Source organism: Zea mays, chromosome 7 (genome assembly GCF_902167145.1).
Source record: "Zea mays cultivar B73 chromosome 7, Zm-B73-REFERENCE-NAM-5.0, whole genome shotgun sequence".
In the NCBI taxonomy this organism is placed as follows: Eukaryota; Viridiplantae; Streptophyta; class Magnoliopsida; order Poales; family Poaceae; genus Zea; species Zea mays.
In genome coordinates, this window is record NC_050102.1 from 171,615,765 (window position 1) to 171,630,374 (window position 14,610).

At 44.8% G+C, this 14,610-nt stretch overlaps 2 protein-coding genes across 2 annotated transcripts in view; both read right to left on the reverse strand.

Moving 5' to 3' along the window:
- LOC118473041 (uncharacterized) overlaps positions 1-7,679 on the reverse strand; it is a 57,140-nt gene extending 49,461 nt beyond the window's left edge. Inside the window, exon 1 of the mRNA XM_035961253.1 lies at positions 7,516-7,679. Within this exon, the coding sequence (XP_035817146.1) occupies positions 7,516-7,679 (164 nt within the window). The remainder of the gene's footprint in view (positions 1-7,515) is intronic.
- Positions 7,680-8,967: 1,288 nt separating this feature from the next.
- Positions 8,968-14,348, reverse strand: LOC100274738 (uncharacterized). The gene is made up of 4 exons (NM_001148289.1): positions 14,220-14,348; positions 11,128-12,218; positions 10,766-10,935; positions 8,968-9,834 (listed from the first exon to the last, which is right to left on the reverse strand). The coding sequence occupies exons 2-4, from the start codon at positions 12,194-12,196 to the stop codon at positions 9,202-9,204; spliced, it is 1,872 nt and encodes a 623-aa protein (NP_001141761.1). The 5' UTR covers positions 12,197-12,218; positions 14,220-14,348; the 3' UTR covers positions 8,968-9,201.
- Positions 14,349-14,610: the final 262 nt, after the last annotated feature.

A 14,610-nucleotide genomic window follows, 5' to 3' on the forward strand; every position in this document is an offset into this window, starting at 1 on the left:
ACACCATGTTCGGTGCCCATCGAGGGTAACATGGCGCACTCCCCCCCTCCTCCTTGCGGAAAGGCGACGTAGGGGCGTATGTAAAAAGCCGAGTCTGTCCCTGATCGTCCTCTTGCCCTGTGCAGAGGCTCGGGGGCTGCTCTCGCAAAAACCGGCTCCGGCCAAATCGTTGACAGCGTCAACATACCAGCCCGAGAGCTTGGGCCCCGACCGTGCACCCGGGCTACGGCCAGTTCGCATGAGGGAACGACCAGACCAGCCGAAGCGTTAAGCGAAGTATTAAGACCTCGAAGGAGTGTAACCACTCCTCCGAGGCCTCGGGGGCTACACCCGGCGGGTGCGCTCGCGCGCACCCACCGGAACGAAATGCAACCGAGAAAGGCTGGTCCCCTTGCAAAAAAGTGCGACAAAAGCCTCCAAGCGAGTGCTAACACTCCCTTCGAGGCTCGGGGGCTACTGTCGGGGACCATAATTAGGGGTACCCTCAAGGCGCCTAATTCTCAGCTGGTAACCCCCATCAGCATAAAGCTGCAAAGGCCTGATGGGCGCGATTAAGTCAGGGATCAGCCCACACGAGTGACTCGATCACGCTTTACCCGAGCCTAGCCTCGGCCAAAGGCAGCCGACCTCGAGAGACTTCCGTCTCGCCCGAGGCCCCCTTTTTATGGCGGACACATCACCGGCTCGCCCAAGGCCTTGGCTTCGCTCAGAAGCAACCTTGACTAAATCACCACACCGACTGACCAAATTGCAGGGGCATTTAACGCAAAGGTGGCCTGACACCTCTATCCTGACACGCGCCCCCGGCAGAGCCGAGGTGACCGCCGTCACTCCACCGCTCCACTGGCCAGTCTGACAGAAGGACAGCGCCGCCTGCGCCACTCCGACTGCAGTGCCACTCGACAGAGTGAGTCTGACAGGCAGTCAGGCCTTGCCAAAGGCGCCACGGCGAACTCCGCTCCGCCCGACCCCAGGGCTCGGACTCGGGCAAGACCCGGAAGACGGCGAACTCCGCTCCGCCCGACCCCAGGGCTCGGACTCGGGCTAAGACCCGGAAGACGGCGAACTCCGCTCCGCCCGACCCCAGGGCTCGGACTCGGGCTAAGACCCGGAAGACGGCGAACTCCGCTCCGCCCGACCCCAGGGCTCGGACTCGGGCTAAGACCCGGAAGACGGCGAACTCCGCTCCGCCCGACCCCAGGGCTCGGACTCGGGCTAAGACCCGGAAGACGGCGAACTCCGCCTCGCCCGACCCCAGGGCTCGGACTCCGCCCTGGCCTCGGCCGAACGACTTCCGCCTCGCCCGACCCCTTGGCTCGGGCTCGGCCACGGCAACAGAAGGCAGACTCAACCTCGGCTTCGGAGGAAACCCCACGTCGCCCTGCCTAGGGCACAGACCGCCACGTCAACAGGAGGCGCCATCATCATCCCACCCCGAATCGACTCGGGTCACGGAGAACAAGACCGACGTCTCATCCGGCCAGCTCCGCCAGAGAGGCAATGATGGCGCTCCACAAGCTCTATGACGACGGTGGCCCCCAGCTCTCTTACGGAAGCAGGACAACGTCAGCAGGGACTCGACCGCTCCAACAGCTGTCCCTCCATCAGGCTCCGCCGCACCTCCGACAGCCACGACATCACGCCAGCAGGGTGCCCAGATCTCTCCGGCTGCCACATTGGCATGTACCTAGGGCGCTAGCTCTCCCTCCGCTAGACACGTAGCACTCTGCTACATCCCCATTGTACACCTGGATCCTCTCCTTACGACTATAAAAGGAAGGACCAGGGCCTTCTCAGAGAAGGTTGGCCGCGCGGGACCGAGGACGGGACAGGCGCTCTCTTGGGGCCGCTCGCTTCCCTCACCCGCGTGGACGCTTGTAACCCCCCTACTGCAAGCGCACCTGACCTGGGCGCGGGACGAACACGAAGGCCGCGGGACTTCCACCTCTCTCACGCTCGGCTCCGGCCACCTCGCCTCTCCCCCCTTCGCGCTCGCCCACGCGCTCGACCCATCTGGGCTGGGGCACGCAGCACACTCACTCGTCGGCTTAGGGACCCCCCTGTCTCGAAACGCCGACACTACTCCACAACTCATCACACTCAATCAAAGATCCAAATCAAACAAGTATCATAAGAACAAACATTCAAGTTCATAGATATCTATATAAAAATAGTTTTGTTTTTGTTCCTAAGAGTAGGTCTCTTATTCCTAAAGGTCACTTTAGGCACAGGATTTCAAAGTGTGAAATCCACATTTGTCTTTAGAAAGAAAAGGTAAGAATAATCAGAGTAAAGCGGAAATAGATGAGGAAAGATTAAGAAAAGTTTAGATAAGAATCAGAGTGGCAAAGGTAAGTAGACAATGGTTGTCCAGTTCTATCTAGGTTTCGTCCTACAGTCAACATTCCTCTGATACCACTTCTGTCACACCCGGGTTTCGGGGCACCAAGACCCGGGCGCGAACATAATCACCAGGTGTGCTGGGACCAAGTCTCACACATATGATGAATCATGGCACAGGATCGAATGTCACATCTTTACTACATAACAGGAGTTCTGTACAAAAATAAATAAATAATTACATTATAAGGAGACAACGGTCCAGCAACCCAAAGTTGACTGGGAGACGACGACCTAGACCTCTCACGAACACATCGTAGCATCCTCCATGCGCCTCATCCTGTAGTACCTGTTCTTGACCTGTGGGGGGTGTGAGACAGCAAGAGTGAGCTCACATACGTTCATCGCTCAACAAGTTGTGGGGAATAATGTGCATGAACTCGCCAAAAGGTGGGAGCTCACATGAAGTGTAAGGCTTACCAAAGAGGATGGCTAGAGCTGAGCATTGCTTTTAAAGTTGGTCAAACTTTTATTAGCAGTTACTAAGTACAAGTAAATACCAACCCAATTAAGAAAAGTAATAACATCACCTACGATACAATGCATATGACAAATTGAATTTAGTTTCATAAATTAACCATGTGAGGGTCCGAGCTGCTCATGACCGTGAGCACGGCTAGTATACCAGTTTTACACTCTGCAGAGGTTGTGCATCTTTACCCACAAGTCATGTTACCCATCTGCCAAGGGATCGCGACTTCCCATACACCTCTACCGAGGAGGCGAGGCAGGGTAACACTATGAGGCCTTTACAAAGTTCCACTAGCTTCAGAAAACCCGCTACAGTTTATAGGAAGCTCCAATGCAGGGATCCCTCGCATGACCGCCATCGCAGCAAAATCATCTCAAGGACCTCCCCACACTGACCACTCCCCTACTGCCCTTGCCCCTTTCAGGTAAGGTAGTCTTCCACTAGCTTTCCTAATTAATCAGCCAAGGGCGTCCCATTAAACCCTTGTGGTAGCACTGTTTTCCCGGGTGGTCGCTCCATGTTCCAATTAACATAATGATCTTATCATGAACAGTAATAATAAACAAATAATAAAAGTGTGATCATGAATAATGTATCTTCATACCCCAAAACCACATAAAGCACTAGCAAGTACTACCCAAAAAGTTCAGTGGTAAACAAGGTATAAAGATAGACAAACTAGGGTAACCTATTGGGTCCCATCAAAATTAACATATGCAGATCATTATGATTAATTAGAACATGAGTGGGTAAAAAGAAGTGATCAAGGGCACAACTTGCCTGGGACTTGAGATTCCAGGTACCAGGATGATCTTCAGGTGACTCGTGACCTCACTGCTAAACGTAGCAATACATACAAACATGTATAGGCAAAATTAACATCACACCATACATAAGAATAGATTGTGTAATAATAATCTACGCGTCGCTACGAGATGATAGGCTCGAAAACCGCTAAGACCGGAGTTACGGTTAAGGGGTTATGATTTATGGGAGATAATTGTGATTTAAATGTTAAACTATATTATAAATTAGTTAATATACATCATATGAGGAAATATACTCATAATAGTTAAGTAAACTTTAATCCAGGTTATAACTTGCTTAGAAATAATAGCATAATTAAATCACTATCATAATCTAGTTTAACTTTGGTTAATAGGTATATTCTACTGAACATAGGCTAAACCAATATTTAATTATACAAATATGTTATATGGTACAATTAACGTTGCCACAGTTCATACAATAATTTTATGAAGCTAACGCAATTTGAATGGATCAAATCGGAGTCAAAATGAGTAAGTTATGGAATAAACAAGTTTCTATTTATTTTTAACACTTATTTTATGAATTCTGGGATTTATGGACTGCGGATGCAAATACCAGAGAGCTCGGGGTTATTTTTATAAATTCCAGGGCCCGGTTGTAAGGGTTTCTTTATACTCGAGGACGGTGGGTTGATTGTATAAAAGTGTAGGGGCTCTTTAACAAGTTTGCAGCGCCGAAGGGGTATCGCGCGCTCAGAGCCGCTCGATCAAGCACGGACGCGCCAGATTAGACCTCTACTCAAAACAAACCGGTATCTCACAAGCGCCCTTGGATCCGAATCCAACAGTTCGGATCATGGCTGCGGGAACGAGTGCGCTCGCCTAATCTGAGTCGTCTGCGGGTCGATCTACGGTCCCTATCTAATAACGTGAAGGGGGCATCCACGATTTAATCACAGTCGTTCCTTAGCCTATCGATGGTTCTAGCACCTCTTCTTCCTCTGGCCACGCACCGCAGCGGCGCGGACGCACCAATGACGGCAGTCTCGCCGGAGTGCATGTGATTCGGTGATCCCAGGGTATTACTTCCAAATTCGAAAGCTTCTACGCGATGTAGATTTGATGGCGAGCACGCGAGCGGAGGTTCTTACCGGTTGTCGCGGCGTGGAGAGCACCCGGCCATGAGCAACGCGGCCCACGGCGGAGGATCCACCCAACGAGAAATTTGTGGCGCCTGGTTATTCTCACGGTCCCGCGGCGGCTCCCCCATGAAATTCATGCCCTGGCGAAGCTCCCAGAACACATGTATGAGCCTAAATGGCGATGGTGAACGCCGCCCAGGCGAAGGAAGAGGAGCAGCATTGAGGATGTCGCAAGGGAGCCAAAGGCCACGTGATTTTATAGTGCGGCGGTAGAGTCCGATGTGGGGAAAACGGTCGGCGAGATAAATCCGGCCAGCGACAAGAGTCCGTGAATCGGCCGAGGCGCTCGTGATTTTGGATTTGCCACAAATTCGCTGTTTGTTACGCCGGAGAGAGGAAAACGATGACAGGCCGGGTCCACGTGATAGAGGAAGAACCAAGCCTGACAGGTGGGTCCTGCACGGAAGTGACCAAAACAAAAGAAGAAAAGGGAAGAAACTAGAGTGGGCAGTGCGGGTGCAATTGTCCCATTGGGCCGCGCGGAGTTGGCCCAGTCGGCCGTAGAAGGGAAATGCAGGGGCAATGGGCAGAAGCAGGGAATCCGGCCCCATGGACACAGGGTGAGTCTTTTCTTTTTATTTATTTATTTTTTTATTTCTATTTTAAATTCAAATCAAACTCAAGTTCGAATTCCAAACTTTTTACTTTTAGATGCACAAATAAAACGCCAGCATGAATGCAAAACTATGTGTGTGTGTGTGTGTGTGTGTGTGTGTGTATATATATATATATATATATATATATATTTGTTTTATTTTAGTTCTTTTATACATGATGAAATAGAGAATAGTTTACATCTCATGAATTTTTAGGGAAATATAATTTATAGAGTAGATTATATATAAAAATGGTTTAATCATAATTCTTCTATATAATTTCAATCCAAGGTTATTTAATTTATCTATGTGTCTTTTTATTTTAGTAAAAAAAATATATTAATTTTGAGAGTAGTAACTTCGAAATTATGAATATCTTTAAGGAAAGGTGGTTTGATTAAAAAAATGAGAATTTTTCTCATTTTCAGAGGATTGAACTTTAGGGTGTTACATAGTGCACACAAATGTCAACATTTTTTTGAACGTAATAATTTTTTGTCAACATGGTAATAGCATATCAATGAAGCATCATAAGTTATTTGTGACAATATCAAAGAATCCATATTTAACAGTGAAAGTATGTGGATGTTAACTTTAGAGATTTGATTAAAAAAGATTAAACAAGAACAGAAAAAGGAGATCCACTCTCACCCCACGCAAAAGTAAACAATATCATTTATTTATTAATAATAAAGCAATGAGAGGTAGCAAGTGCTCTGTTGTCTAAAACCCACAATCTTGTAAGTCCAAGTAAAAAAATTTAGATGTTAGAAAGTGAGAATTAGAGGGAAGAATGAGTACACAAGCATACTTTGGGAAATCCAGAAAGAATATCCTGAAACTATTCATGCGACAACGCCATAAACTAGGAGTATGCAAATATGCAAAGCCACACATGCCCATCTAAAATCTAGGCATGTGACATGTTTAAATGTTGTCCAACCAGACTAGCCCATAGTTATTATGTTACTGAATTTCTCCATTGAAAAAACGGATTCTTCAGCATTTTGACCACCAACCATTAAGGTCAAATGCACATTTTAAAGCATATGTTTCAGTTAGAAAAGGTTTCTTTTGAAGGAAAAAGGCAAGCATATCTTAGATCCCACAATTTAGGTATAACATATGAAGTTGTTGGACAAAAGAACAATAGATACATTGCAAACAAGCATATGCAGCATCATCTCAAGCACAAACCATCGAGACGAACCCTAGATTAAGACATAGAAGTGCTACCATCTCCAAACCCCCAATCCTAAGAAAAATATATAGGACGTTGGGATCTGTCTCCAGAATATACCAAGACAAAGACATGGGTCAATGAATTAACGAAGTAGAAACAATGAGAATAAAATATGAGGTGTTGATGTGCTGCTGCTACTCAACAAATTCTTTATGCATATTTAGTTAGAATTGGATGTGTTGCAGCATAGGCACACATATAAATCAGCGTAAAAACCCATTATTTTTTTGTCATAACAAAAACGAAGAGCGTAAAATACATGGTGATTGAGCATAAATACACATAAAAGTAGCATTAAGGTCGTGCATTAAAAAATTAGCATAGATACTAGTATGAATCAACATAAGCAACCATAAATGTTTAGTTTCCCTTTATGATATAAACTGTAGATGTATATACTTGAGCTGAATTTACATCTATATATAGGCACACACACATATTTAGAATTTATGGGCATATGTAGATGAACTTAGAAGTATAAAGATATAAATCAATAGTTTGTTTTAACATTTATGAGGTTATAAAAGTATGAAGAAAACATAAACACGAAAGCCTTAAATCGAAAGATTTCTGTTTCATAAAAAAATAGAGCAGATTTGTGTGCCAAATCACTGAATGCGAGAATGCGAGATATTAATCTCAAAGGCGAGAAGCATTTTTTGTGTTGCTCAAGATCCGGAGGAGGGCATTATATGGTGAACAGGTGATAGTGCATCAATTAAAAGCTATGGACGAACATTTGGAAACTTTGTTTGGCGTTTGATGCATAGTATCCTAGCAAATAAAATGGGCCTCAAGATGACACCTTTACATTTTAATCCAGTGAACTCACCTCATGCTCCTCCGGTTGTCGATGGAGTTGGAGTTCTGTTCACCACCGCGGTCGTCAGTCATCGCCATTGGGATCTCTAGGAAGGTGTGGGTTCTCGAGGACCCGACAGGCAACAGCGTCGGTGTTGCCCCCGAGACGGCGGCAAACTCGGCCAGCGCCGCCATGCCCCGCGGCGACCAGGGCATACACGATCGCCATGGATGGGCTTGGGGCTAGGGGTGGAGAGATATGATCCAATCTTGCCTTTTTTTGGTCGGGGTGGGGGGATTTCAAGCACCGGCGGGGATAGGATCGAGCGGGGGGGCTTACTCTGTAGCGGTCTAATTAGAGGAGCGACTTTTCGAGGATCTGACAGACGGGAAAAGCGTCGGCGTTGCCCTCGAGATGGCGGCGAACTCGGCCAGCACCACCGTGCCCCACGACGACCAGGGCGTACACGATCGCCAAGAATGGCATAGGGATGGAAAGATTTGATTTGATCTGAACCGATGGGGGATAGGATCGAGCCGGGTGTGGGGGTGAACAGATCGATGTCGGTTGTTTGGGGGGCGTGGCGCGCGTTACATCGGTTCGGCTGAAAAGGCGGTGCGGTTCGATCACAGTGTCATGTTGGACTAAGGCTTCCTTTAGTAGGGATGAAAACGGTCGGAAACGGTATTTTTTCGGTAATCAGTTTTTTAGTCGTTTTTCTTTGATTACGAATAAATAGGATATAGAATATACAATACAAATTTGTATTCTTGTTTTTAAAATCCAGCTTGTTAAGATTCATAAAAGGTAAACCTCAAATTCATTCTATATTTTTTCAAATAATAGATATAAACTTCGGTATGGATTCGGAAATAAATTCGGTAATTTTTTCAACTTTTTGTGTTGTAGGGAGCAAATAATACATAAAACAATGTATGTAATATTTTATTCATATTTGTACTAATGTGCTTGATAACATAAGAAAAGATCAACATCAAATTTTACACATATCTATTTTAAAATATTAAATTTGTTCTAACAGTTCGGATTACCACTTTCATCCCTATCCTTTAGTTATTACATAAACTAATTGGTCAAAATTTAAGATACGAAAACATGACCCTATTCAAATTTAGTTCTTTTAGAATGGAGGAAGTATTACCAAAGATTGTCATGCTATTCAGCAGATGATGCATATGGCTGTGCAAATCCGTGTTTTGTACTGTTGACTGTTACATACTGTTACAGAATAGTTTAAAATGAGAGACACTTGGAATTTAAAATGTAAGACGCACTATTTGACTATTACAAAGTGAAAAATGAAATGAGATAGGGATAAGCAAGCTGTTAAACTCAAGCCACGTTTTGGCGTTTCCAACTCAATCGGCGTTTCCAACTCAATCGCAACGGTAGCAAGTAAAGGAGTTATATTCCTAGATGAGACAGTTCCCTACATGAGACAGACTTGTGGAAAGAAAATATAAAACATTCAACGACTCAGGAATAAGCACAGCTAAAAGCAAACAAGAGTGCAAGGTACATTGTAGATGTAGCTGGACATGAGAGCATCAGTATACACCTCCAAACCCCACTGTTGTGGACGATGAAACAAGAAAATAGCTCAAGTTTACATCTCCGCCATGGGAGTTGGATGGGAGGGACTGGTTTCCATGTCTTGCATCACCAGCACAACATTTTTTGAGGGAGGAGTCGAATCTATGGTTGCTGGGGAGGGCGATATACGGATCCCATATAATTTGCATAGCTGCTGGAAGCAGCCGGCCCAGATGCGCTGGCATAACCTGGATAGGTGCTTCTGACTGGTGCTCCTGGGCCACCATAAGCGACTTTATAGGGGCTTGAATTGTATGATGCTGCCACTGACCCTGGAGTGTACTGGAATGGTTTTGGGGCACTGAAAGGTTCACTGTAAGACGAAAATGCACCAGAGTCGTATGCTGGGGCTGGTGGTGTGTAATGGTACCGGTCAGCAGCTCCATATCTATCAGGAAGAGGGGCAGGAAGAGGGGCACGGGAGGGCACTGGAGCAGGACCACGGGAGGGCATCGGCGCAGGAGCACGCTGCCAGGTATAGCCCGGAAATGGAGGCCTGCGAGCAGCTGAACCAACAGAACCGGCAGGTCTCCTAGGAAATGAAATGCCAGGGCCTCGAGGCTTCTTTGCATAAGTACGCCCAGCATCACTTGATGGCCTTTTCTCACCCTTGGGCTTCAGCTCAGAAACACGCTTCTGGAGAGGTCCAAGTGAACACTCCTTCTGAAGCTTATGCTCTTCGATACACTTAATCACAGCCCTCAAAGCAATTAGCTCCCTAGATTTGGGGTCATCCTGAAAATTGGATTTATCGAGTCATGAGACAAACTTGTAAAGTTATAAAATAACAAACAATAGAAATAAAAAAAGAATTGCAAATCAAATGTAAAACTATCATACAACATGATTTAATATAAGGACTTATTTCACATTACTAATAACATTGTGGTCATTATCCCACAATGCACGAGACAATTGTGCGGTAAGCCGAAGCGCCTAGCAACAGTTGCACAGTAATATTCACAGACAGCAAACATTATATGCTGAGAGCAATATAGCATTTCCCTAGAAAATTCTGGAGGTAAAGGTAAGATAAATTTCAAGAAATTAAAGATGGGCTCCCAATGGTCAATATTATCAAACTTAAAAACAATTACTTAGTAGTTTGAATCATTTTACAGCAAATAGGAATTGGTATTATCCAGATTTCGTTCTCTTGTACCAAGAACAGCAAGCATGGTGAAGTGGTGACTGGTGAGAGCTGTCTCGCTGAGTCACCAGGTCACAAACTCACAAGTTTGAAGCAGCCTCTTCGCTTTGCGGAAAGAAGACTTGCCTCAGTTTATTCCTTTCCCATACCCCACTCATGTGGTGGCCTCCGGGTCTACCCTTGTTCTCTTGTACCAGCTGACAGGCTGAGGAACTCGTAACCAATTAATACCCATACCCTAAAAAAGGTCTTTTTTCCATTCTTTATTCAGTAAAAAACCTATCCCTCCAAGTTACATAATTTAAAAAAACCAAATTATCCACAAAAAAAGATATAAGAAGTTAGTTATACCTCAAATTTTTCATACCTTATTAAGAACAAAAAATGAAATAAAAAATAACTTCATAAGCTTTATTTTACAGTACACTAGAGAATGAAGTAGTTCTGTTAGACCAATGAACTATGATGCCACTAGACAGTCGCATCAAAATCACAAAAATGAGAAAATAAACAAACCGTTAATGAGATCGCAGTTGCATCGCCATTATTTTCAATTGTATCCTTTTGTTCCTCAACATATGTCTTCAGCAGAGGTGCAGGGGGGAATGTCTCCGAAAGCCCAAAAGCTTGTATGAAATGAACTGCATCAATTTGCCTGTGCCGCTTAACCAACTCCTCAATGATACCTAGGAACATAAAATGTCAATAGAAAAACTTAAAACACTAATTTCATGCAGTCACTCCATGCTTTGCACTTGAACAAAACAGTAAAGAAGTTTAGTTCCCTAGATGGTTTGGGGGCTTAGTGACAATGAACATCAGCAGCCTGACAAATGAAGGGATTAGAATGCCTTGTGGCATTCTGGGTGGATACCAACCTGGTACTTTCTCATTAAGACCAAGAGAGCGACAGGATACAGCAGTCTGCTTGCGACGAGAGACAGCAACTACGATCTTGCATAGTTCATCTTCGTCAAGCACCGAATCAACATTAAAAGTTGTAAGAAGCTGCAGGAAAGCCTGTGCCTCCAATGAATAGCCATTAGAAGCATCCAGGTCAATCTCAGCTAACTTACTCTTCCACTCTTCGGCAATTTCCTTGGCTTGCTCCTTAATTTCAGAGCTCCAAGGGTCGTCGCCACCAGGCTCCTTCATCCCTAGTGCAGGTGCTATAGCTTCCATTAAAAGAATGCAGCTCTTGCGCTGGACCTCAAGGGCATTATGTTTACTCCCAGGTGAATTAGTTTGGTCTGGTGGGAAGAAACCCTCCAGGGAATTAAGTACGAAGCGTGCAGGATCAGTTGCACATTTTAGTGCAACAGAAAGTTCATCACGAAAGCTAGCAAGTTTTCTACAGTTTTCTGAAAGAAATTTCAGAAGGCCTTTGGTGTCCATCTGTTCACAAAGTTGCTTCAATACAGGGCGCGGCTTAGTCTCAACAGGTAAAGCTTCAGATGCCTCACCCGACCCACTAGCAGGGGTATTCTCCTCTGAAGCACGAGATGCATTGTTGTCATTGATTGAGGTACTTACCTTTTTGTCTTTGCTTCCACTTGCTTCAAGTATCTCAGCAAGCTCCACCTTATATTTTTGTCGAACCTCTGCTAGAGAAGAGACAGCAGCATCCCTTAGCTCCTGAAGCTGATTCAGTGAGGCATGCTCTTTTGTAGAAACTTTAGCCTCTTTCTCTGCAATCAACCTACAAGCTTCAGCTTTCTTTTCTTCTAATGCCTTCTCCTTCTCTACCAGTTCATCAAACTTGCTTCTGTACGACTCATCAAGGCTGAGGAAATGCCCTTCAATATCTTCCCATTTTATGCCATTTTGCAAATGCAGAAATGTTTCGGTGTGAGTTTTTAACTTTCCAAAAACTTCAGCAAGCTGTTCCAGTAACAGCAATGCAGATTCAGAACCACCAGAATTGTTCAAAGTCGCTTCCGTAGACATTTTGCAACAAACCAATAATAATCTGGAATGACACAGGGTAATATACTGTCAGTTGAAGAACAGGTATTGAAAGACAACAAGTACATGTTGTTTCCACTACACAGCAAGGAAAAGGTCAAATAAAGAAAAACAGTGTCGAACTTATAAAGCTAACCAGAGCAGAACAATGGACCATATTTGCCTTTTTTGTTGGGGGAACATAGTTCTTTGTTAGTCACTGGATAAAGCATGATAACTCTAAGTGATAGTAAATGCACTCAGCAAAGATAGAATTCACATAAATTACACAGGTGTGTTTTTCTGAATTTCTCAATTTGACAGTGAGCGGAAAGAAGACCAACCCTACAAACTAGCATGTGTAATGAATCTATAAGGTAATGTTTGGTTCTAGAGCCTATTTGGACGGAGCGGCTCTGTTCCGGATTTTAAGGATAGAATGACTCTGTTCTGTGTTTGGCAGTTAGAATAGAGTCGCTCTATTTTTTGTTTGGTTTCAAGGTGAAGTAGAACGGAGCGGCTCTATCCTATGTTTGGTTCTAGAGTTCAACAAAACAGAACTTTCTATTTAAGTGTGAATTTCTATGAAACTTCAAACAACCAGCTGATTTTCTAAAAAAAGAGAGAGAAAAGGATTAAAGTGCACTATTTATCACTGTTCATCCGAACCTCCCTTATGCCTTTCTTCATTGCCACACACTGAGCAAGGAACCAGTGAGAAGCGAGGCGTTCAGGAGCCGTTAGGTTCGGTCGATTTTGCGGAGCCACCAGATGCAGCATCTACAAGGAATATTCTTAAATTGGAGTGGCTCTATTCTACTTAGAATTGAACCAAACAACCTCACCACTGAAATAGAATGACTCCGTCCTGCTATATTCTTGAACCAAACACTACCTAAAATCCCCCTTCACACCAAGGCCCTGTTTTTCCACTTATAATCGGATAGCGCTGAAAAAAAGCGAGAGTCCCACCAAAAGCTTCAATTATTTTTTATTCTTCGGATTGACGCTTCAGAACTTTGAGCTACCATGAACAAGAATGCAAAAAAAACAGTATGGCGATTATAAGCAGAAAAAACAGGGGCCAAAAAACTGTGTCTCACTGGGCAGTTGGCATCCACTGCTAATCCTAAGAACAAAAAAAAATCGCTAGTAGATGCTGACCTATGTTTTTTCCCTTTATGCTGTAGTAAATTTGCAATTCTGAATTTCTTGTGCCTGAGTTCTTTGAATACTGCCAAGCCAATTGTTCAAAACAGCCAGATTTGACTGATCCAGGATCGATTTTGGGTTCAGTTGAGTTAAACGATATTAGCATCCAATAACAAAGCAAATAAGAAACATACCACCCTAAGTAACCTCTGTTCAGTCAACCCACCTTGTAATGACTAATGATCACACGAAATCAGCCTCACAATCAGCCTAGTCGCTGGATTTCTAACTTTTATAGTATTAGTACATATTTTGAAACATATCGTTTCATACAGAAGATGGTAAAAAACTAACGCATACTATTTTATGCCTGAGGGGTGAGGGCTGTAGGTATCCCTAACGATTTAACATTTGTGAATGTTAAACATATCGTTTCATACAGAAGATGGCAAAAAACTAACTCATACTATTTTATGCCTGAGGGGTGTAGGTATCCCTAACGATTTAACATTTGTGAATGTTAGCGTACACCTCTTTTTATGCGGCGTTCAAAAACTGATCTTTTCGCGAGAATATGCAGGAGAGGTGTGCGTCAATTCGTTAACAAAGAAAATTAGAGATCTGCAACCAAAGACGCACAGTTTGCACAAGAAAAAAGCAACCCGACACAGCACACCAGGATTAGGGCTAAACTGTAAAACAGAGTGAGAGAAGGGAGTAGGGCATGCCAGCGGCGTCAGAGAAGAGTGAGTGAGGCATCTGCTAATGCGCGAGCGCGAGGGCGAGAGAGAGGGAGATACAGTGGCAGCGGGCACGCTGCCTCGCGCGAGAGGGAACAGGCTAGAGATGCATGGGGAGAAAAAGATGGAGGTACCTGCAGGACGCCGCCGCGCCTGTGTCGGAGGACGGGTAGACCGCTGAATCCCTTCGCCGGTGGCGCGACTAGCCCTCTACTGGTCGCCGTCGCCCGCGTGCCGCTGCTAGGGTTAGCCGGTGGGGAGAGGTCGAGACGAGAAGGGGCGGCGTTTGTCGATTGGGGTTGGGGCGGGATCAGGAATGGCTTGCTCGGCGACTGAGGAATCGAGTTGGGTTGGAGTTTTGGGCTGCCTGTTGACCCAGTTTCGAGAGACTCACGTGTTGGGCTGGGCCGTTCCTCTTTGCAAGCCCAGATTGCGATGTCTGAATTTCAGCAAAATACAGATGGTAAGATGCCAAAGCGGATATTAGACCATCCCAACACCTTACTCATACTTATATTCAAACTA